The sequence below is a fragment of the Hermetia illucens genome, chromosome 5 (genome assembly GCF_905115235.1).
Source record: "Hermetia illucens chromosome 5, iHerIll2.2.curated.20191125, whole genome shotgun sequence".
NCBI classification, from domain to species: domain Eukaryota; kingdom Metazoa; phylum Arthropoda; class Insecta; order Diptera; family Stratiomyidae; genus Hermetia; species Hermetia illucens.
In genome coordinates, this window is record NC_051853.1 from 91,733,881 (window position 1) to 91,759,497 (window position 25,617).

The window sequence follows — 25,617 nt, forward strand, 5'->3', positions numbered from 1 at the left end:
CGAAGTCATCAGTTTATTTCTTCAGGCAATCAAACGAATGTGAATTTTGTGAAATCGTCCAAAATATTTCTTGCAAACGACCACGACGACGATTTTATTTAATTCATTTAATGAGGTGATTTCAGCAGTAAAGATTTCAATGATTTCTCCTTATCCGACAAAGTAATCTTCTGGCGTTGTAGTTGCATGCGGTGTGTTTTGAGTCCGCGTGTAATTTCCGAAAATAAGATCAATTATCAAAATACTGTCGCAACGTTATTAAAATCGACGAGAATTTCGCTCACACGCACTAATTACACACAAAAGTTATTTAATCACATGTAGTAAATGGTCGCAATAAATGTCGGCTATAAGTGAGATTGTCCGTAATATGAAAGTTGCGTGGATGCCTGTCATATGCGCATTTAGAGAGGTCAATTATGTTGTTAACTTCCTGCAGAGAACCTTGCAAGAAATACTAATCGGTGGATGAGTCCTGGAGGTCAGGTTTGGCAACCAGTCCACCTTTCATTGGAGGTCGTACTCTGCCAAACAAACTTGTGACTTTATATTTATTACACTTTCTTTAAATGCGAAAACTGCGGAGATACTAGATTTTGAATACAATCTTGCTCATGGCTTGATATAGCCCTGAAACTTCGCCTGAGTTTTGAGTGTTTCTTGGAAAAGTCAGAAAAAACAGAGATCATTTTTAAATATAAATTTATTTTATTTATCAGTATCTTTCAAAACGTTAATTTTTCCTACGTTTTTTCAACGACGGTAATCCACTGTCATATTCTGATATTGTTAACGCCTTTGAACTTTTCAAATGCGTACTAAATTTATTGGTCAGTTCGAATGTTTTCTTAGTGTTTTGGTGCTGTCGCTTCCTACTTGCTTTTTCTTGCTTTATTTTCTCTGGGTCCCTTTCCGTGTAAGTCAGTCGATTTTTGGGCAATGCCGGTTTCGGAGCTGTGTGTTGTCTAGCAAATGATTTCGGTGGTTCCCGCAAGGCAAAGCTCTTCGCATAGTGCCCCATGTGAGCGTTTTTTACATTAAATATACCTTTCAAATCCTTTGGAAACGTGGAGTAGAACCTCACCCACGAGACGAAGGCTGAAATGAATTCAAAGTGTGAATTAAAAATAGTTTAAGAGACTGTAGTATTACGGTTAGGCAAATCAATTCTACCGTTACTCTCCTAAAGGTCATTTAATGCTTTACATACCTTTCGATGCTTTATCATGAATTTCCTCGTCGTCTGCCAAAAGAAGTTCAAATTTATGCTGCAAATTCGATGCTGCTTCTTCTGCCGTACGAGCTTCCCTATCTGCTTCGGTTAAAACTTTTAAATACTGTTCTACATCTCCTTGAGATATCCGAATTCGTTTGTCTTCCAACCTCCTAATGAACTCCGTTTCATTTGGCCCCATAAAAAGAATTGCTTGACCGCTTCTACCAGCACGTGCTGTTCGACCGACCCGATGGACGAATTCCGCGATATTTTGCGGAGGAGAGTACTGGACCACCAAATTGACTTCAATTATATCTATTCCACGACCGGCAACATCCTGCAATCATTCATTCATTTCCAGAGAAAGAAAAAATATATCATTACGATCGAAATACTTATGTGGAGTAATAATAAAGAGTTGGGTCTTCATTAGCGCTTAACATGATGTTGGGATTGTAATAGTGCTTCAGTTACTCATCAACTCATTCATTCGCTTGCTCATTCACAGAAGCGGACTGGCAAGAAGTGATATTCGTGTGAATTGGTCCAGGGTAAGAGCACACTACGAATAACAAACAAAATGAAATGACTTTATAACGTTACTCGGAATCACTTAACTATGACAATCAGTTTACAATGGAGGCGGCCGCACCTCAGCGCTAACGTCCCCAACAACAACCCTACAGTCTTCAAGTGATTCTTCTTAATTTCATAAACAGGTTAATTATAACATTTCGTGAGAAAGCCGTCTTGAATGCAATCTGATCATGTCAGTTACTTCTGTTTCATCTTCTCTATTCAGTGAGTGTGATGAATATTTTTAGTTACAGGCTGCTAACAAATTATTTGAATTCTAACGTTAAAATTATCGCTGCCCTTCAAGATCAGCGTTTCCCTCTTTACAGATGCAATATTAATTATGAAAATTGAAATTTCACTAAGATTTCAACTGAAGAGGATAAATATGCTAATCGGTTCTTCACTGACTGAGTCGTAAGAAAATGACCCCAATGCACTGGATCACCCGAAAAACAGCAATCACAACTTTAGGTTCCAGTTACCCTCCAAACGTAGGTTCCCAAATTCCAGGCGGCAGACTTCCGGAGCTACTCACTGTAGTTCCAAGTCTAGCTCTCAATTTCTCGCTTTGTATTGTGTGAAAGTCTAGAATATCTTCTCCTTCGCTAAGTTTAACTTTAAACCTAGCTATAAACGCCATTTCATGAAATCTTCCTCCTGAATTTGACGTGAACTTTCGGCCCCAGTAACAGAACAAAAAAAAAGTTGTTTTCTCAAAACGGAAGTGTTCAATTTCTTAGGATTACAAAATAGCCAGCATTTCGGCTGGATGATGTTATGATGTTTGTTGAACACGCCACGGCTATTATCGTTGTTGACGAATCAAATTAATGAAGTCTCTCGTCAGAGCTGCGAGAATTGGACAGAAATAACGGCTTCAAAATTATACGATAAACCGATATGATTAGCCAAAAAATTATTTTCGTCGATATTAAAATGTAATTACAAGGCATACGGCGACTAGCGGCCCGTTTTGATTCGCCTAATTGATTGTGGAAGAGTGGCATTTTCGTAATATACTAACGATGTACGCTAAGTTCAGCTAATTATCGTTGAGAAATAGCCAGGTCTTATTGGACTCCTTTGTAGTTTCCATGAAATTGGACGTAAGTTGGAAGAAACTGGGAACTGGGTGGCCTGTAGTATAAGCAAGAATATTGCAAAAATATCGCAAGGAATATTCTGTAGACAAAGCTAAACGAAAAATCAATACGCATAAAATATAAGCAAGTCAAAAAACCGGAAGCTGAATGCTTCAGGGATGAACGCTTTTTTGCTTTCGTATGCGAGGACTTTGGGGACATGTTTTCCCATTTGTACATAGCGAAAAATCAAAATATTCCTCCCTCTATTTCTAAATTCCAAGATAGACACTATGGTGAAAAAATAAGTTGGACTTGGACGGTTCAGGTATGAAAGGTTCTGTGCATATCCTTTATAAAAACATTTGAGTGGTCATTTGTTCCATTAATACCTACCACTTAATATATGCATATTACCGTTTTGCGTGATAATGACATTCATATTCTTGAATTTGCACAAAAGCGACAACTTTGACCTATCATAACTTTGCCAATAATAGTGCGATTTCCACCAAGCTTGGATGCTGCTCTATGTTATAGCCTACTTTGCTGCAAAATTTCGTGATTCTAGGATGAACTTAAGTTTATGAGAATGGGTACGTGGAAGAAGTAATCACTTTAAATCATCCGCACTCCCCTTTTTCCAACAAGTGTCAAAACTAAGACAGAGTTCGGAAACTACTAACCGAGACCTTTCATTTGATAACCTACATGACTATATTTGATGAAAAAGAATTTACATCGCCCTTTTGAATATTATATATAGGGACTCCCCCTCCCCCCCCCTTTAAATTCGATATAGAATGATGTAACTCACTGTATGCGTGAGCGTTCAAAGTCCCCACTTTTCCACCAAATTTGTGTCAACCGCTATAACCGTTTCCGAGAAAAGTGCGGGTGACAGACAGTAAACCGATTTTAATAAGGGTTTATTTGAGTGTAATTATGCAGTATTTCCAACGATTAATTATCTGAAATAATAAAAAACTTGTGGTTTCTTTTTCGTTGGTGTGGATATGTTTTCTTGCAAATACCGATATTTCGGGAACCACTTGTTCCCCTCATCAATGCTAACAAGTCTGCTCATCAGTAGGCTTATTAGTTGTATTTATACTAGTCTACGTTGACGGTTGATGAATAAATCTAAGAAAGGCAATTGGTTGTTCAAAGGTTTGACATACAGCTGGTAGTATCAAGTCGTATCTACTAACTAAAATCCCAGCTGGCTAGGGAAAAAGACCGAAAAACAGTAGAGGAGATGAGCGGCATATATAAAATCGCTTGCTCAAATTGTCCGAAGGTGTATATCGGACAAAGTAAAAGACTGGTAACTACCAGATTTAGGGAGCATACGAAGGAGGCCGAGTTGGCTGTCAAGTACTCCCGAAAACCTACAAAATCTATGATGGCTAAACATATGGTGAAATGCGACCATAAAATAAGCGCCGATGATTTGAAAGTTTTAAAACAGGTAAGGAAAATTAACCAGCTAGATGCCTATGAAAGCTTGTTCATTAGCAAAAAACCGATAGACACTAGGTTGAATTCAGATCTGGGTAATTGCTATTCCCCATTGTTTAAAAAACTAAGTAAATAAACCTCTTCTCGTTTCAGAATAGATAAATTAGCCATTAGAAAGTAATTAAATATTTATTCTTTTACAGGACCTAGATATAAGTTTTCTAAAATTCTAATTTAGCGATAATTATAATATTATAGTATATAATATAGAAGGGTTTATTGTTGTTGTCGTTTTTCGTTTGTCATTTGTTTATTCAGAAATGGGTGGACCGATTGTCACGAAAATTAATGAGAGCGTGTGGTATGTTGTTGCCTTCACATATAGCAAGTTGCGCCGTGTTAAGTTTAAGAGGGGGCTCCCTATACAGGTGAATGGATGGTGCAAATCTTTGTCCACATAATGTGGTCATGTGGGAAATCAAATGTTTAGCTTAGTTTAGTTTTCGTAACTGGTTCTATATTTGATCTCTGATGAAACGTAGGGGAGTGAGGACTTAAAATACGACCACCAAATAGTGCGCATTTGTGCGAAATCTAGGCCTCAAAATACATCCGATTCCAATATCTGCTCAGATAGAGTTAATAATAGCATATTACTACATTGTAGAAATTTACCCCAAAGCCCCTTGCTCTGGGCTACGTGCCTTCTTCTTGGCAACAGGTTAAGGTAGTTTTTATACCGAAACCTGGGAAAGATGGCTATTCTAATCCAAAGAACTTTAGACAGATCAGCTTGACTTCATTCTTACTGAAAGGTTTGGAGAGACTGGTGGAGCGTCACATTCGTGGAAACGCACTTAGGTCACACCCACTTAGTGAAAACCACCATGCTTACCAACATGGAAAGTCCTGTGAGTCTGCTCTTCGTTCTTTGGTCACAAACATAGAGGATGCAACTTTGAATGGTGAGTACGCGATGGGGGTGTTCGTGGACATTGAAGGGGTTTTTGACTGTGCGCCTTTTCAAAAACTTTGTGATGCCGCCAGAGCGCATGGTGTTGATGATGCTTTAATTAAATGGATCCATGCTATGCTAACGCAAAGATTGTTGTGCGCTGAGGTAGGGGTCGATCGCTACCTGACTACAGAAGCGACGAAGGGCTGCCCCGAAGGAGGTGTGCTTTCGCCGCTTCTGTGGAGTATGCTGATCGACTCACTGCTATGCGAACTGCAAAATTTGCCAATATACGCTCAAGCTTATGATGACGACGTGGCTGTACTTGCTGTTGATCGGGATCTTGGAACGGTGTGTAGGAATATACAGCGTGCCGTTGATTTGATAGACAGCTGGTGCCTTAGACATGGTTTATCAGTTAAGCCAAATAAAACCACAATGGTTTTATTCACAAAAAGGAGAAAACTGGATGGACTTTGTCTCCCAGAGATGAGGGATACTACCCTTCAACTCTCCGAAGAAGTGAAATATCTGGGGGTCACTCTAGATAAAAAACTTCTTTGGAACAAACATGTAGAGGTAAAGATGAAACGAGCTCTCACAGCTTATGGGCTGTGCAGACGGACCTTTGCCTCGACATGGGGACTCAGGCGTCATGTGGTAATGTGGATATATGTTGCCATCATTAGGCCGATGTTCGTATATGCATCCATAGTGTGGTGGGTTAAGGTGAGACAAAAAGGTTTTCACCGTAAACCAGACGCACTGCAAAGAACTGTTTGTCTGGGTATCACTGGTGTCATGAGCGCGACATCCGGCGCAGCTCTGAATGCACTACTCAATTTGCAGCCCCTGGATATATATGCAATGAGAGCAGCTCATAGGCTAATTCGATTAGATCTATGGGAAAACAACGGATGTGGGGGGCACAGAACATTGGAAGAGTTACTGGGAGGACTAAATCCAGTTCTTACAATGCCTTCCGATTCTCGTGTCCCCATACATCTGTTTGGTAGAAGATATGTAGTTACCCTGAAGCGTAGAGAGGACTGGGAAGACCCAGAGGAATGCGTGGCGGGATATACGGAAGTCTTCTACACCGATGGCTCAAAAACAGAAGAGGGTTCTGCAGCCGGAATCTACCTCTCGAATAAAAATGAGAAGTGGGCTTTTCCTTTGGGACAATATGCAACGGTTTTTCAAGCCGAAGTTTATGCGATCCTAAGGGGGGTGGGTGATTGACGAGCGGTTGAAGGGCAGGCGCATCGCAATCTGCAGTGACAGTCAAGCTGCACTGAGGGCATTGAGCAGTCCTTTGATCACCTCGAAAATCGTTCTGGAACGCAGAAACCGTTTGAACTCTATGTCTAGATTCAATACGGTGGAACTACTCTGGGTACCTGGTCACTGTGGCATAGAGGGAAATGAAATCTCGGACGCTTTAGCGAAAGAGAGGTCAATCTCCCCTATGCCGGGACCGGAGCCAGCAATTGGGGTATCAGTAGCATTGGCTAAATCTGTTTTCAAAAACTGGGAACAAGTTTCCCATAACGACAGGTGGCAGAGCTGCTCGACACACCAAACTTTTCCTGTCAGAACCCAACATACGTACCGCAAAGTTTATCCTGTCGAAAAGCAGGAGGACTGATTTTGTGATCACAACTAGAGCCCCGCCTTGACAAGCAACAACGGTACCAGTCTATACTGAGTGCATAGCTCAGCATTCATACTGATGGATGTAAGGTCTACTGAAAGGTCCCTACTGAACTATGGAGCACGGCACTCAAGTTGTAAGCGCAACTCGGAGATCTCTATCCACGATATGGACGTACCAAAACCGCCTCAAACGCCAGTAGGGTGCCAACCGCTAATAACCGGGCTGAGAACGTATGCCCCGGGAATTCTTCTGAGACATGCCAATTCACCTCTGGTGAAACTTCGTGGCCGGAGCCACTTTAGATAACTCCCCGCGCAGACTCAGCTCTGATCATCTAAGTTCTTAGTATAATCACCTACTGAATCACGACCAGCAAGTCAATGTATATATAGCATTTCCACGTGGAAGTTCTCTTCAGCCACTTGGTGTTGATTCAGTCAATAGGATTGCTGCACCGTTTACTTCCTGCCACCTCAGAGCACCTAACCAAAGGTAGGAAATCCTCGGATGAAGCTTCAAGTGCTCGCTTGCTGGCCGGAAACGGGAGAAGCTAGTTGCCACTTCTACATGCCAGGAATGCCACTGTCAGCATGAACTCGGGCGACTTGATGTCGTGCAGGTCGCTTATATTCCTGACGACGGTCGCGATTTGGTCTTGTTGTGCTTTACTGAGAGTCAGGAGGATCCTGTTCCTAGCTTTCATTTTTTCACTCTTCTCCCTAAGGCTATTGACTTCCTGCTATTCGATGAGAGAGGCGGCCGGTTGAGCTTCGTCGGAGCCGATGCTATCCTCAGAACGGTCGATCGTTTTATATTCATGTTGAAAAAGATGGAATTCCGGGATGGTGAAAATCTTCCCCACTTTATTGAGTGATAAAAGCATTTCAACATCGGTCATAATTATTTCAAAAATAGTATTTTGGTACACATTTATGTTAAAGATAAAGAAAATCAAATTCAACAACATTATAGTCAAAAATTAAATTTATGTATTGGTTAATAAATTAGTATTCCGAATTCCTCTCTTTTCTGAAATTATAAAAAACTTGTTGTTTCTTTTTCGTTGGTGTAGATATTTATTTTTGCAAATACCGATATTTCGGGAACCACTTGTTCCTTTCATCAGTGCTAACAGTCCAGGTCCAGTTTCAGGGAATACCAACTCTACACCAACGAAAAAGAAACAACACGTTTTTTATTATTTCAGATAATTAATCGTTGGGAACACCACATAATTACATTCAGATCCTCTCTTTTGTTTCAATTACAACTGGTAATAGTGCGTCCCAGATACTTTTAACTTCTTCTCTATGTATCACACACTAAACTTTTCCTGCCAGAACCGAACATACGTACCGCAAAGTTTATCCTGTCGAAAAACAGGAGGACTTGCAGGTGTATTGTGGGCATTCTGACAGGCCATAATTCACTAGCTGGGCATATGTTCAGAATAGGAATTACCGAAGATGATACGTGTCCCTCCTGTAATGAGGAAGCGGAATCCACGGAGCATTTCCTATGTGAATGCCCCGCCCATGGACGCATCAGGCATCAGATCTTTGGTGCCGATGTTCTCCAATTGCGACGGGTAGCATCACATCCACTAACGGAAATCCTGCGATACGTTAACGAATCCGGAATATTGCGTTAGACGGGGGAGGCGAGTACAATGGGCCAACACGGCCTGAGTGCTCAGAAGCTGTAGCTTCTCCCCCACCATAGACACACACAAGCCCCTTAAGTTCATCCTACAAATAAATAGCCTTGCGAAGTCTGAATGAAATCCAACTATTATTGATATAGTTATATAGTGCGGGTAAAAATGAGAAGACACCCCATGTTTTCCATGAAATCTTAAAATAATAAAACAATTCCAAGAAGGTGTGTATACATTCGAGATAACGGTGCCGAATTACATTCTCCTGGGGGATTCCCCGAAAACATCGAGTGATTGAAGAAATTCGAATTGTAAGTAGGTAAAAAAGATAAGACACCAAGGAAAAATCATTTCTCTGGTCATTCGAGGGTGAACATTTGATCAATAAAGAAAACGTATATTATTATTCGGGATCCCGAAAATTATGGGAAGAAAATGTCTACAGGGGGCCAAGAGCGGTAAGTTCTTGGTCTGAACAGGGGATTATTAGATTAGATCCAATTCTACACTAACCGTTGACACTGCCATTAGAAATGTGCGAAACATTATCGCACGGGCAAAGCATCTTAAGCACCGCAAATTACAGAGAAAACCGCCTCTCACAGAAAAGCACAAACTGGCCAGAATGGCTTTTGCAGAAAATCACTTGCATTGGAAGAAAAAATGGCGCCGTGTAATTTTTACAGACGAAGAAAAGTTTAACCTCGATGGACCCGACGGTTTCAGCTATTATTCCCATGACTTAAGGAAGGAAGAGAGAGTGTTAAGCAAAAGACAATTCGGGTTTTAAATGGGAAAATTGACAGTAGGGTATGTGCAAATGCTATGTGAGGAATGTAGTGACAATTTGGGAACATACGCGGATGAGCCGTTCCTTTTCGAGAAAGATAATGCTGCTGATTCATAGTACAAAGGTCGTTAAGCAGTATTTTCAGCAGCAACAGCGAGGTCTCCTGACTAAAATGTAATCGAGAATTGTTAGGGGCAGCTGACCCGAATCGTTTATGCTAAATCAAAGCAATTTGAAGATGTAAACGAATTAAAAAACGCTATTATTTCTGCATGGGGCCAAATTTCCAGGAAATATATTGTTTAATAGTTTACCTAATAGAATGGTAGAAATTACAAAAAAGAAAGAAGGCTCAATAAAATATTAAAATATCATAAAAACAACTGAGTTTTATTACTTGAATTCCATTCTAAAGTGCCTAAATATAAGATGTCTTATCTTTTTCACCTACCTGAAATCCGACTTTCTTTAATTACTGGATGTGTTATACGGAGGAACCCCAGGTAATTGCTCAGGAAAATGCAGTTATCTGACATACATACACAGGTTCTTGGAATTGTTTTTTTTATTTTAAGATTTCTTAAAAAACATGGGGTGTCTTATTATTTTTACCGCCATTGTAGAGGGTCAAAGTTTCGCATTTTACGTCAATTTATTGAACTCTAAGGCGTACCAATGGGGATTTTTAGTTTTTCGTGGCTTTTTTTAGTTATTTATATATCACAGTATGAACTAACAGCACAAGCGATGGAAAAACTGTTTGAGTATGGACAACAGTTGCACCATCTGTTCATCGACTTTAAAGCCGCCTATGATGAGCCAGGGTAAAACTGAACACGGCCATGAGAGAATTCGGTATATCGACGAAATTAATAAGACTGACTAGGTTGACCCTGAACAATGTGCGAGGCCAGATAAAAGCAGCAGGATCACTCTGGAGACTATTCGACATCAAGAACGCTCTATGAAAAGGGCATCATGCATCCTCTTTAATCTGCCCCTGCAGAAAGTGATTTGCGATGCAGATGTAAATTCGAGAGGCACTATCCTCTTCAAGCCCACCCAAATACTGGCCTACGCTGACGATATCGACATCATGGGAAGAACCACCCGAGATGTACAAACTGCCTTCATCTAGATCGAGCAGGCGGCGCGAGATCTTGGGCTGTACATCAATGAAGACAAGACAAAATATATGGTGGCAACGTCAGCACCGAAGACGAATCAACCAACAACATCAACAACAGGATGAATAAGGATAGGAGAATACAACTTTGAGGCCGTTGATAATTTCTCCTATCTAGAGTCGAAAATCACAACCGATAACAGCTACGATGATGAAATCCGCGCACGGTTGTTGTCAGCCAACAGAGCCTATTTCAGCTTACAAACACTGTTCCGCTCGAAACGTCTCACCATAGGGTCAAAGCTCTTACTGTACAAGACTATGATCTTGCCAGTCCTCATGTATTCCTCGGAAACTTGGGTTCTTAGCAAGAAAAATTGCGAACTCTTGGCCGCGTTCGAGAGAAGAATCCTCCGAAGAATTTTTGGCCCCCACATGAGGATGGACGATTCCGTAGCCTACATAACGACGAAATCCACGAGCGATACCATGACCGTCAGAGATTGTGGATAAAATCCAACTCCATAGGTTACGGCGGACGGATCATTATTCCGTTATTCCGTATCAATGTGGATGATCCAGCCCGGAAAGTCTATAAGGACAATATCTATAGTAGAAAAAGAAGTCGAGGCAGACCCTGCCTAAGATGGAGCGATGGCGTAGGTCAGGACGCCAAACAGCTTTTAGGGATATCGAATTGGTGGACTTCGACGCAAAACCGGGATCTCTGGAGTTCCTTATTAAGGCAGGCCTAGATCGGATACCGGTTGTTGCGCCGTTGATGATGATGATGATGAATTATGATTAAATTAGCGGGTAATTCCCTATTGTTATGCGTTAAATCAATTTAGATGGCCAACGTTTGTTTATTTAGGATTAGCACAATGTTGATGTCTTTGACATGTATGTACATATGTATATCTAGGTTTTAGCAATTAATGAAGGAAACGTTGCATAGGGTGTCCCTCACATAAGATGAACACAAAACCTTTTACCCGAAGCACCCAGCTTCCGATATCCCGACTTGTTTCAACTACGGGGCAGGATTGTTAACAAGAATACCCAAAAAATACTAATTAGGCATTACTCCATCTATTTTGATAAGTAGGTCGACTCCGCTCGACTCCACTCATGTCAGAACGAACACCGCACTACACTGCACATGATTTGATGCCTGAAGTACTTCGTTACTTTACCGAATAGTATGGTCGCTTGTATATTTGAAAACGGTCTATTTTGGTCTTTTCGGACAAAATTATCTAAAAACCATTAACAAAATTTTGATTCGCTTAGAAACAACGTAAAAATTTTAACTTATCTAATTCCAATTTCAGGTAGTCCAAGATGAGTACTTTTTCGAAAAAATCCCTCCGTTTTTGAGAGTTTTCGCTTTCAATTCTCTTTGAATTGTCTGTCACTAATGGGTGTTCACAAAAGCAGTAGCGTCTTTAGTTCTTTTTACCCTACCAGAAATGGATAACTGCCCAAAATTACGCTATCTGATCCAGTGCATCAACTGGTGTGATCTTTTATTAGCTCCTCTTTACGGCGTGGGAATTTAGGAGGTTTTAGTCGGATTTAAATTATTAATAATTTTCATTATAGAGTTTTTACCAAATCGCAATAATTTTGCATTATTAACAAAATTTGCATTTAGAGCGTTTAAACAAGTTTTGTTGATATACACCCAGCGCCAAACCGGTTTTGCTGGTTTCTTTCAACTCGATTTCCCACTTCAGGTGAATATAATCAGCCAAACTATTGTTTAAAGGATATTTGATATTTCCTTTATTAAATGTCGAGGATTCCAGTAAGTCGGTTGCATTCGAGTGAGTGGTTAATGAGTTATCCGAGAATTAAACTTATTGCAATGACCAGGAGGGGAAAGTTAAGTTCAGAGGAAAAGGCGAGAATTGTAGGTTGGAAGGAAGAATACTTACCTGTGCGAACGGTAGCACACAGGTCAAACAGAAATGAGTCGACTGTGCGGAAGCGACATATTGAAATAGATCACGATTGTAAGAAAATTAGGCGGATCAGCCCCAAAAATTGATTTAAAATGGCTTCACAAATTAAGAGAGAGCTAGAGGAATCAACCTCATGCAAGATAGGACTGCAAACAATGCAGCGTCGCTTGACTGAGCTTGAATTTCTTTCACGGTATGTCATGGTCTGGGGCGCATAACCCAGTTCCCACCTTTCTACCAGATTTGGTGCCAATCGCTACAACCGTCTCCGAGAAAAATGCGTGTGACGGACGGACAATAAACCGATTTTAATAAGGTTTTGTGTTTACACAAAAAGGCTGTCCTAAAAAGACATACACGTCTGGCAATTTCTTTAACAACATGCTTCGAAGTTATGGATCCGATGAATCCATATCCATCATATTATTAATGCGGTTGTTTTCTCGACGTGAACGGGAACTGTTCATGCCGAAATAACCTCAGGTCGTTGAACCGAAATTTTGTGAACTGTCGGCAACGTTGGATACCACAGATATTTATCCATATGTAAAGGGATAGTTCTTTTACAGAAGTCTTGAAATTCAAGTGGACTTATCTCATTTCATATGAAATGGCGAATAAAACTGTAAGATAACATTAAATTGTAGTGTAGATGCAAACAATTTTATATTTGAAAACTCCTTAACTTTTTCCCGTTATTAGTGTTTTCGCAGCCATTTTGTTTTGGTTTATCTACATGAAGTTCCATTTTTTTACAGAGGAGATTTATATCTTTATCTCCTTTGTCCTTTATATGCCATTTATTAAGGTCAATTCGGAAAAAAATCCTTAAAATAAGTTCAAGGAATACTATCCAAACATGAAATGAACTTACCCCGTATTGTCACGTGTTAAGTTTTGGATTAAATACTTATATTTCCGTATTTACATCTCTTATTAAAAAAAAATGTTTAGGAGTTTTTGAACCGGCAGCTGCATGAAAAGGCAAAGAAGTATTATGTCCTTACTCAGGAGAAAGCTCGTTACCGATTAAATCTTTTTAAACACATACCGCCTTCGTTGTATGTCAAGCGTAGTCTTCTCGGAAGATTTCTTAAAGTATCTTTTCCATCGATATTTATCACCATTTTTTAGGAAAGCCAGTTTAAATATTATCAGAAATCTATTACGTTTTGACAAGTCCTTATATAAGTGGTGAACTTAGAAACTAGTTTCATTTTTGTTGTTTTTTATTTAGATTAAAATTTTCATCAAATTTTTTAAAAGGTCCAAACTAAAATCAGAAGCATTTTGCGCCCATCTCTAATCCATTTTTAAATATATCAGTATTGCTGAATTATAGATCAACAGGAAATGCAGCATATTTTTTTCCGAAACGAGCAAAATTGAATAACAAGTCGGGAAACCGGAAGCTGGACGCTTCAGTTACGAAAGGTTTTGTGCATTTCTTAGTATGTAGCACGTAATATATGCATATACAATATTATGTGAGAATATCCACTTTCGGATGATATTGACATTTATAGCCTTGAATTTGCAAAGAAGCGACAACTTTGACATATTATAACTTTGTTAGCAATAGCGCGATTTCCACCAAACTTGGTAACATCATGCTCTATGTTACACCCTATATTGTTGCGAAATTTCGTCGTCCTAGCATGAACTTAAGGGGGGTTTAAAATTATAGTAATATACTATTATTAACTTTATTTGTGCAGATATCAATGTGGAAGGTATTTCGGAGCCCAGGCACCATATAGCGGCAGCCTTTTGATTTTTTTCAGATTTTTCGGTTGGATAGTTTCTGAGAATGGCCCCCGTAAAGGAATGGTCACTTTCAACCCCCCACACTCCCCACCTTTCCAACAAATGTCAAAACTAAGTCCGTTTTCGAAAAGTACTAACCGAGACCTTTAATTTGATACCCCACATGACTATATTTGATGAAAAAAAAAATTACACCCCCCTTTTGCATGTATGGGGACTCCCCCTTAAATTCGACGTAAGAGGATGTAACTCGCTGTATGCGTGAGCGTTCACAGTTCCCACCTTTCTACCAAATTTGGTGTCAATCACTATAACCGTTTCCGAGAAAAAATGCGTGTGACGGACAGACAGACAGACAGACAGACAGACAGACGGACAGACAGACGGACAGACAGACAGACAGACAGACGGTAAACCGATTTTAATAAGGTTTTGTGTTTACACAAAACCTTAAAAAGTATAAATTCTATCGGATAATATCATTGGGATTTCTCGCCGCATAAGGGAAAACACAACTATTTCCATAAAAACTGTTAGTGATAGATCGAAAAAACTAGCAGATGTGAAGGAGGAGGAGGAGGGTGAGGAAAAGAATAGTCCAGAGAAGATATAGGAAATCAAATTTAAAACCTTACATCGTCTAAAAAGTACCCGGTATTATCGATATGAAAAAAACGTTGATTCTAGGCTTTTTACTATTCGAAAAATACTTTGTGGGCCGATGAGAATCCCTTCATATTTCATAGGCATTATAAAAGGTAGCACATGTGGTTACATCAGACATTGCGAAAACAAGAAGCTCTCAAGCAAACTGAAAAACATGTTAGCCGCGCGATGTTTTCGGATTTTACTTCATACTATGGGCCTGGAGATTTAATTCCTATCACTGGTGGCTATCTGGCACATAATTTTCACATCCCAGTATCAAACGATCTTGCGTTCCCAGCAGGTAACAAATTATTAAATAAAAACGATCAGACCCTTCAACATACACCGCGCCACAAAAGAAAGATGTTTATTTGAATGGAGTTGAAGTGCAAACATTATCTTGACCTCCGGGAAAGCTCCAAACTAGAATATGTTTGATAATACATCAAAAGTTAAGGTGTAGATGATACATGTGTGTGTGTGCGTATGGTGGGGGAGAAGTTACAGCTTCTGAGCACTCAGACCGTGTTGGCCCATTGTACTCGCCTCCCGCGTCTAACGGAATATTCCGGATTCGTTAACGTATCGCAGGATTTCCGTTAGTGGATGTGATGCTACCCGTCGTAATTGGAGAACATCGGCACCAAAGATCTGATGCCTGATGCGTCCATAGGCGGGGCATTCACATAGGAAATGCTCCGTGTATTCCACTTCCTCATTACAGGAGGGACACGTATCATCTTCGATAATTCCTATTCTGAACATATGCCCAGCTAGTGAATTATGGCGTGTCAGAAAGCCCACAATACACCTGCAAGTCCTCCTGCTTTTCGACAGGATAAACTTTGCGGTACGTATGTTCGGTTCTGGCAGGAAAAGTTTGGTGTGTGATACATAGAGAAGAAGTTAAAAGTATCTGGGACGCACTATTACCAGTTGTAATTGAAACAAAAGAGAGGATCTGAATGTATTAATTATGTGGTGTTCCCAACGATTAATTATCTGAAATAATAAAAAACGTGTTGTTTCTTTTTCGTTGGTGTAGAGTTGGTATTCCCTGAAACTGGACCTGGACTGTTAGCACTGATGAAGGGAACAAGTGGTTCCCGAAATATCGGTATTTGCAAAAATAAATATCTACACCAACGAAAAAGAAACAACAAGTTTTTTATTATTTCAGAAAAGAGAGGAATTCGGAATACTAATTTATTAACCAATACATAAATTTAATTTTTGACTATGTTGTTGAATTTGATTTTCTTTATCTTTAACATAAATGTGTACCAAAATACTATTTTTGAAATAATTATGACCGATGTTGAAATGCTTTTATCACTCAATAAAGTCGGGAAGATTTTCACCATCCCGGAATTCTATCTTTTTCAACATGAATATAAAACGATCGACTGTTCTGAGGATAGCATCGGCTCCGACGAAGCTCAACCGGTCGCCTCTCTCATCGAATAGCAGGAAGTCAAGAGCCTTAGAGAGAAGAGTGAAAAAATGAAAGCTAGGAACAGGATCCTCCTGACTCTCAGTAAAGCACAACAAGACCAAATCGCGACCGTCGTTAGGAACATAAGCGAACTGCACGACATCAAGTCGCCCGAGTTCATGTTGACAGTGGCATTCCTGGCATGTAGAAGTGGCAACTAGCTTCTCCCGTTTCCGACCAGCAAGCGAGCACTTGAAGCTTCATCCGAGGATTTCCTACCTTTGGTTAGGTGCTCTGAGGTGGCAGGAAGTAAACGGTGCAGCAATCCTATTGACTGAATCAACACCAAGTGGCTGAAGAGAACCTCCACGTGGTGACACCGAGAAATGCTATATTTACGTTGACTTGCTGATCGTGATTCAGTAGGTGATTATACTAAGAACTTAGACGATCAGACCTGAGTCTGCGTGGGGAGTTATCTAAAGTGGCTCCGGCCACGAAGTCTCACCAGAGGTGAATTGGCATGTCTCAGAAGAATTCCCGGGGCATACGTTCTCGGCCGGGTTATTAGCGGTTGGCACCCTACCGGCGTTTGAGGCGGTTTTGGTACGTCCACATCGTGGATAGAGATCTCCGAGTTGCGGAGTTGCGCTTACAACTTGGGTGCCGTGCTCCATAGTTCAGGAGGGATTCAGGTAGGCCTTGCATCCATCAGTACGAATGCTGAGCTATGCACTCAGTATAGACTGGTACCGTTGTTGCTTGTCAAGGCGGGGCTCTAGTTGTGATCACAAAATCAGTCCGTGCCTTAAGAATGTCGTGGGGTTAGGCCGAAACGGTGGGAACTAACATTAAACCACCCGGACGTAACTACCTTTGAAGACGAGCAGCCCACATCCAGTGAACGAAGATATGTTGCGATATAGAACAGCACATCTTTTGTCCGCAGCAGAAATCTCTTCCAGAAAACAAAAGAAAACAACTCAGGTAACCATAGGCGCACTATTTTCACTCAAATTTTACCGAACCCATGTAATCAACAAAACTGTCGGGTTGGCGATCCCGAGTCTCGTTTATAAGATATCGTGCAGGGGGAAAACGAATGTTGGAATAACGGAACAGCTGGTTAATAATAGGATCGGTGAACACAAATACAACTTAAAAAAATAAAAGCTAGCAAAAAACTGCGTTAACTCATCATCGTTGAAATTAAAGCGATGAACAACTTTCAATGAGGCAAAGATATTAGCAAAGGAACGCCACGTCAACAAGGGAATGACACTGGAAGCTCTCCACATCTCTCTATATTAACGAACAACACCTTAACAGAAAAACAAATGGAAGGTATCAAAAATATCTACTGTGGCACCTAAACGGCATCGTACGAAGGAAAACACATCCAACAGCAGCAGCGAACACGATGATCCACCTCTCAAATTTAATTTCCGAGTAACAGCTCTACACCCGATTCACTCTCAATTACAAAAATTTAATCTCCCTTCCCGACAAAATTCGATAAGACATGAAGCTTAAAAGAACACAACGAAGAGGCCCTATAGAAGCAGGTACGTCCCACATTGCTTCTTTCTTAAACAAAAAATTTACACCTTCAGGACAGTCCTTCTAGTATTGAACTTGACCGCACATCTAGAGTGCCAAAAATTTGCTGGGATTTTCCTCTCAAATGCGGCTAAAGGTTTACAATTTGTTTTCCTTAGAACCCAAGTAACAAAGTTTCCCAGGAATTCATGAGGACTGGCAAGATCTATCTTGATAGTAGGAGCTTTGACCCCACATTTTAAGTAATAATTCCTCTGTTTGAATTTTTGATTTCATTTCAGCTGGATCGCGTAAATCATTAACACCACGCTTCTCTACTATATGCAGTGGATAAATGGCACATTGAGAAAAAGCTATAATTCGATTGGAAGCTATGCCGCGGCCAACGTGAGTGGGTCGTCCTAGAACTACATGGCGCCGAATAGTTAAATGGCGTTAAATTCAACCTCTTGTGAATGATATGGCAAGCCACCATAAAATACAGAAACGAACGGAGAATCGAAACAATATTTGCCTTTGATGCGCTCAGAGTAAAACCGCCGGCCTTGACGATCTCCTTGTGGAAATTTTTCGTGTAGTCCCTATAGTCTCTGCAGAGTCAGTGCTCCCACTCATTCATAAATCATGGCAATCCAAGATCTTTATCAGCGAGAGAGAAGGATTTTTAGATTGCTGAGAAAGGCACCTGTCGTGAATACAAAAATTAGAGGAATATTTGCGTTTTTCCTGGCGTCGCGAAAATATTAGCCAAAATCATGGTGGAACGCATCAAAGGACACCTCGAAAACTAGGTCGACAGAGAATAGACTGGTTTCGTTTCCGAATTTGAGATCTAAAGCAGAATTCGCCAGAGTTATATTTTGTTACTGATACTTTTTCTTCCCGTTACCGATGATGTTCTTCATAATGTCTTAGTTTGAAGACGTCGAGCAGTGTTCAATGAGACATGCCATCTTTCCACAAACACCTAGACCATACTTACACATTTGCTTCAACTCTTACCGAACCATGGATCTTGGCAAAATGACTTTTAAGTTCGGAGCAAGTAAACAGAGTCAGAAACGAAGGTTTCAATCAGACTGTTCATAGCATCCTTCTTATTTGCATTAATGGCCAGATCATCGAGGTAATAAATAATGTGCATATTTAGGCAGCGCTATTTCTGTCCACGATGACAAAGAACGTGATATCGCTCGACGTATCAACAGAGATAAATCCGCTATTTTGTCCAAAATTTAGAGACGACGTTTCCCCATAAGTAATCCATTTATTGGTGAAATAGCAAAATGCAGTTCAATTTCTCAAAAAATAATAACCACCGTTTTCCCTAACTATAAAAAAAAACCTGTAGAAAGCATACGGTGCCGCACTCCAACTAGTGTATGGCATCCCTAGCCACCGCAGAGGAGTTGCAGGAAATATGTGAGAGACTCCAGGCAACAGAGAAAAGAATAGCGATTATTGCATTGCACAAGTGTAGTTCGCGCCCGAAAGAAATCTGTAAGCTATTAAAGAAATTACTGGTGACCGATTCATGTTTCGTTCATTAGCGAGGTACAGAGAAACAGATGACGTAAAAGACAGGCCGCGAGAGAGGCGTCCGCACTGTGTACGATGGCTGAATGTCGTGCACGCTGTCCGTAAAGGAATTCATCGCAATCCTCTACATCACTCCTCCTCAATTGAAAGAAATACGGTTCACTTGATGTGCTGCACTTCTCTAACGGTTTCGCGAAAAAGAAAAACATCGTGATATTGCGAAGTTAACAGACAAAACGATCGGATCGGGTGTATATCCTATCGTTTTGTCTGTTGTTACGAAGCGGAGAAAAAAATGCTACGAGTCCAGCGTGGTCACTTAGCGATCACCGCCGGCCGCTATCCCTCGAAAAAACGCCGCTGCCTATTGAATGGAAGCACTAGAACTCGCTTCCTGATAGACTCCGGATCCGCCTTGTCTATCATTCCGAAACGACTCGTGCTCCGAATTTCTTATTTCAAAAGTTGGATCACTTTTTAACTTATCCAGAAATTTAAAAGCAGTGTAGGTACCATTTTTTCCCCCAGAGGAATTTTCTTTAATAACGAAATGGGAAATATTTATTTTGAAATCAAGTTACATTTGTTTTACTGTTCTTAGCTGCTTTCTAAGTTTTCAATACGAAATTTTGCTCATAGTGCTATAGGCGAATTAAAAATATTACTGATTTTTTTGAGGCACTTTTCTGTGTCGACTGAGTCGACTTACTGAAAAAAATCATATTTCCCACCACTACTTCCGGGATTAACCATGGCTCGAAGAACTCCAGCAATTCCAGAGGGTAACATCGACGTAATCTATTAGTAGCTGCTCACCAGATTCTCAAAAAAACCGCTGGCTCTTGGCACGGATGTTTCCCATAGCGCCATTAGGGCGGCTTTAGATCAACACCACCCACACACCCGACCCAATCAAGTGTAGATTCCGCTGGGTTTTTAATCCAGGAAGCTGGCGGAGTCCGAACGGCGAAATCCCACCTACCATCGAGGTCTTAGCATTTTTTGCAGCTATAAGGTTTTTCAACGCATCCTGAAAGGTCGCCATTTCGTAATTCGCATCGACCTTCGGCTACTCGTTTTTACCTTGACGCAACGTTCGGATAATACCTAGCCGCACCAAGACCGACAACTCAACTTTTTTTAGCAAATTCTTGACCCACATGGAATATACGCCGGGCATTGGAAGTGTCCGGATTGCTGAGTGGTTAGAGCACTAGACTCGTACGGAAGGTCGCGGTACAAATCTCACTGTTGGCAGTGCGATTTGACGTCGGATACCAGTCGACTCAGTTGGGAATGAGTACCTGAGTCAAATCAGGGTAATAATTTCGGGCGAGCGCAATGGTGCCTCCTACAGCAACCCTGTACTTCCCGTTACGATCTTGAATGAAGTGCTCTAACACACTCCAAGGCCCTGATCCAAATGGATTGTTGTGCCAACGATTATTATTATTGGAAATATTATCGTCGACGCCTTTATTATTGATAATTCTTTACAAAATGGCGGCTATAGGACCGTACAAACAAAACAAGATTTTTTGGAAGTCGTTTGCGGCGATCAGTAGAACTCCCGTGAATCACCATTTAGAAGCATAACAAAATTTTGTCATGAACTACATAATTGTAGCTAGTGAAGTACACGCGATTGTGATTTTAGAAAATTTTTTCGTGCAAAATGCCGGGAATTAGAAAATAAATTCGTTTTTTCGATGAAAAAATTTGTTAAAATCGTGTGTACTTCACTAGATCATCAAATGAAGAAGTTACAATTAAATTTCCACGCTGATTTTGAAAACGATGTGTTGAGAAAAACGCGTTTGAAGTTTAAAAACGCTGTAACTTTTCGACATCATAGTAATATAGTACATAAAATAAAAACCACCTACTCATTTTTGCAGGCTTGACTGCGACTACGTTTTCTGCGGCAAAGGCCCCATTAAGAAGACTCTGGAACAACTACGCACTAGACAGCATCGCGTAATATGCGTCAACAAGGTTGGTAGAACCCTTGGAACGAGCTATCTACAGTAAGCGTTTGTAGAGCAGGCCAACGGCAGCCACGCCAAGGGACCCCCCAGCACCGGCCAGCCAAATCTGTGGGGTCACACAAGGACCTGTCGCCTGGATCTTTACGTCAGGAGCAACAGGTTTGCTGATCCATTACCATCTAACAGGCAAGCGTTGCCTTCTGTCTGCATAGAACCAGATGCATAACATCAGCCTAACATCATGACCAAGAAGAGAGTTATATTTTCACCTCCATTGCTGCATGCGAAAGTCATTGGGAAGGATGCAACGCAGCCCATATTAATAACATATGGTTGCCATTTAACCCCTTGGTGGGGTATAGTTCGTCAACTACACCTATGCGACATCGTTTGCGATCATTTGAAATATGCTTCAGCTTAGACGCCTGCACTCTTTCTCTACTGTTCCGTGCCAAATCGACCTTTTAGGGAGTGGATTCCACTGCGTGGCGTAGCCCGCCATATGAAACTTCTACCCTCCGATCATATCACTTACGGGTCCCAGACCTATGCATCGACCAAGTTCTTCGTTTGAATAGTATCAGGCCAACGTACTCCGATGATAAGACGCAGATAGGTGTTGACGAAGGCTTGGAGCCTTTAAGTAACATTAGGGGTTACATTCAATGTGCTGCTTCCATACAGCAACACAGAACGAAAGCAAGGAACAATCCCAACTTAATGATTTTAGACAAAGCAGCGAAATTAGAACTAGCACTGTTAATGCGCCAGGCAACATCCAGCTCAGTGCCACCGTCGGCAGAAACTAAGCTTCCTAGATATAAATTGATTGACCCGTTAGACTGATAACTTTGGTTTTCTTTGTGTTTACCTTCAGTCCAATTCTACCTGCCTCTCCTTCCAAATCCAATCAAAGAATGTTTGAGGAAATATAGTTCATTGGACTCCACTTCCTCCGCACAAGACAGCATGAATAGCTATATTTTCTCCGGTATGTTAACGCCATTAACGTCCTTCATAGAACCATCTAAAGATTTGCACCCACAAGCAAACTCTTTCGTAATGCGATGTACACCTCTGAAAACATTGCGGCATCTTCCTTTCGAATTCCCTTTCGTCACGGAGCACACGGACTTCCAGCGCGTCAAGCTCACCATCAGCAATCAATAAAGCCTTCAACTCCTTCCGTTTATCGATCCGATCCGAAAGACGATAAAAAAATTAGCTTAGCTGTGGAAGTCTTCACGGAGCGCATAATTTAACGTGTTCGAATTTTCTCCGTAAGGCTCTTTTAGCCCCGAATCATATTCAACTACTTTTTTTTGAGATAATTTTCCAACTTAATTTTAATCACGTTAACAGCTCTGGCATTTGTTAACTTTCCTTCAAACATACGCAAAATATTCGCCAAACCTCTGACCCAACCTCAATATAGTATGAACGACTTACCGTCGCCAGTAGCACTCCCTGTTTACATTTCCTGAATGCCGCAAACACCCCTGTCCGTTCAGTCTGTTGCATTGAGCCATGTAATCTGAAATAAACAAAACAAAAATGTCTTACACCACTCAATGAAAAACAACCTGATGAGATTCACCTAAAAATGCTAACACCCTTCAACAAAGCCTCCCCATCATCATCTGATTCACTTTCACCTTTTTCGTCCTCATCGTCCAACACTCTTTCCGTCAAACTTTCCATCAATAAACTGTGATGGTAATCCACCATTTCGACAGTGGACATAAACACCAAAGCCTTCAAATTCCCCTTCGCCGCAGCACTCGCCAAAACTCCAGACAACGTGACCAGTCTCAGTTTCGGAGGGACGACTATGTAGCTTAACTGAACTGTCGCTGGAATTGACAGTTTTCCATCTTCTGTCGCACTTTCCACGGCTGTGACAAAATCTTTCCCACTTGCCACCGTTACTGGAACCTCTTCGTCACTTGTGTCAATGAACAGAGGGTCATTTAGTGCGAGTCCAGCCAAACGTTGCACTGCAGAAGTCAAAGTAGCAGAAAGAAGCATTGTTTGAAGTTGATTATCTGAAGTGGCGACTTTGGTTTCGTCAGTGTCAGATATCTTCGCTTTGTCACTGAAAGGATTCACACCAGGTTTCTCGGAATCATCTACGGCCGTGAACTTTCCAGCCTTGTGATCATGTATTCCATCCACAATTTTCTTCACGTCTCGCTCGTATCCCATTTCCAGGAGCCGGTCTCCTTCGTCCAGAACGAGGAATTGTGTTTTGTCCAATTTCAAAGTGGCTGTGTGCAACAGGTGGTCCACAAGCCTGCCAGGAGTGCCAATAAGGATGTTGATTCCCTTCCGCAGTCTGGCTTTCTCTGATTTTCGCTTTTCTCCTCCCGTCAGAAATCCTGGCACGACCCAAGTAAAAGGTTTCAGCAGCTTCAAGAAAATTTCATATGTTTGAATCGCCAGTTCCCTTGTGGGGACAATAATAACAGCTCTGATCCCACATGCACGGGTAAGCTTCGGACGGATTTCCTGCAGTTTTTGCACTACCGGGAGAGCATAGGCTAAGGTTTTACCTGAACCAGTTTGCGACCTAACTAAGACGTCGCGACCCTCTAGTGTCTTTGGGATGGTCTTGAGCTGGACGGTGGTTAACTGAGTTATATTCAAGATATCTGCCAAATTCTTCACACAATGCGGATGGAGACCGATGGAATCCATGGAAGCTCCGGTGAAAATTTTCTCCACTACCGGCTTCACAAATCGTTGGCCCAGCTCTTTTGTCTCGGGTATAGTGAGGGCTGGCTTTTTCAAGGGTCGTGGTCTGACGAAGGGATTTCCACTGCCCTTCAACTGCGAGAACTTCTTGATACCAGCATCGATCTCTTCATTTGTTAGAACTCGATTCGCACGCACAGTTTGCTGCATGTGCTTCGGTCTGCGACGTTCCTCACGGGTCAGTTTCTTCTTTTTCACTTGCTTGGGGTCTGCAGTGCCTTGGAAGATATTTAACGATAATTCAACTCCGGAATCTTTATTGTTATCTGAGCCTTCGTCGTCTGAGTACTTCGGTGCCATGACATAGTTTCTGCGCGGGGTGACATCGGGGCTTGGGGATTTTTCCTTCGTTAAGGTTTGTGGTTTTATCCTTTCCTTTAATTGGATGGGCCCTTTTTCCTTCTCCTTTTTGGGCACCAGACGTTTACGGGCGACTACCGCCTTGATCTGTTTGTTTTTCGTGAATTCGAATGAAAATCCAGTGCTCGGTGAATGTGAAATTGTCTTCGCGCCCGCATTTTTCGGCTACAAAAAGTTGATCATTATCAGAATTATCAATAACTGTATCATATCACTACTAACCTTTTGTCGATTATTGCTGTTATTATCCCCTTTTGATATATTTAATGAAATACTCATTGCGCTGGTTTGTTCCACTGGCGGCACTTCCTACGTTCACTTTAGCTTTGTTTTGACAGTTCTTTCCAACCTCACATTCTCACGTGTTAACTTCAGACATGCGCTGAATATGGAGAATGTCGATATCCCATGAGAGAGTGGAGATTATAGCATGCAATAAATTTCGTTTCAATTTGAATAACAGGGGAAGTACCTGAATTTGGATTAATTCGCTAAGAAATTGGTTTCATCTTGAATCGAATTTTGATGATCGTAAAATTATGGCAGGTGCTCGCATGCACCTTCTAATTAGTTGATGAGCTTTTATTTGATGGGATACTACAATTAGCATGTAGTCGCGCAAATCAATTTATGTCTGCATACTTAGTAGCAAAATTTTCTATTTTAAAAAGATATTCAAAATAATTATTTATTTCAAAGAGTTTGGTAGTAACATAGTAACAAACTCCGCAGTAGCCGGACCCAAGCCCGATTGTGAAAGGATAGCTTCAGTCTAAATGGCTGTACGTCACCGTAACGTCTCAGGGGGTAGGTGAGGAAAGTGCAGAAACTTTGCAGCCTTGCAACGTGGGGACTGGTGACCATTGACTTTTGGCCAGAGGCAGCGGTATTGAAGCGCTGCACTGCAGGCAACAGTTTCAGTATTCGCCAAAGCACTCTTCTTCGCCGTCCAGCTGAAGTCTCTACTAAAGTTTACCAAATGAATCCTTTGTATAGACCAGATATTCCCAGGCCTTATGCATCTCCAGGAACTCTGAGAATTCTATCTCAAATCAATGATGGGGTTGCATCTCGAT

At 41.1% G+C, this 25,617-nt stretch overlaps 1 protein-coding gene across 1 annotated transcript; it reads right to left on the reverse strand.

Moving 5' to 3' along the window:
- Positions 1-685: 685 nt before the first annotated feature.
- Positions 686-24,983, reverse strand: LOC119656743 (probable ATP-dependent RNA helicase CG8611). Its single transcript, XM_038063302.1, has 5 exons — positions 24,764-24,983; positions 23,025-24,706; positions 22,877-22,961; positions 1,211-1,553; positions 686-1,098 (listed from the first exon to the last, which is right to left on the reverse strand). The coding sequence occupies exons 1-5, from the start codon at positions 24,818-24,820 to the stop codon at positions 734-736; spliced, it is 2,532 nt and encodes an 843-aa protein (XP_037919230.1). The 5' UTR covers positions 24,821-24,983; the 3' UTR covers positions 686-733.
- Positions 24,984-25,617: the final 634 nt, after the last annotated feature.

Bases quoted from the DNA above. Each gene is read 5' to 3' on its own strand.
- LOC119656743 (XM_038063302.1), bottom strand. From the start codon at position 24,820: ATGAGTATTTCATTAAATATATCAAAAGGGGATAATAACAGCAATAAT. The intron at 22,962-23,024 runs GTGAATCTCATC...TGTTTATTTCAG, and splicing joins AAGGGTGTTAGCATTTTTAG to ATTACATGGCTCAATGCAAC. The intron at 1,099-1,210 runs GTATGTAAAGCA...AATTCATTTCAG, and splicing joins TCATGATAAAGCATCGAAAG to CCTTCGTCTCGTGGGTGAGG.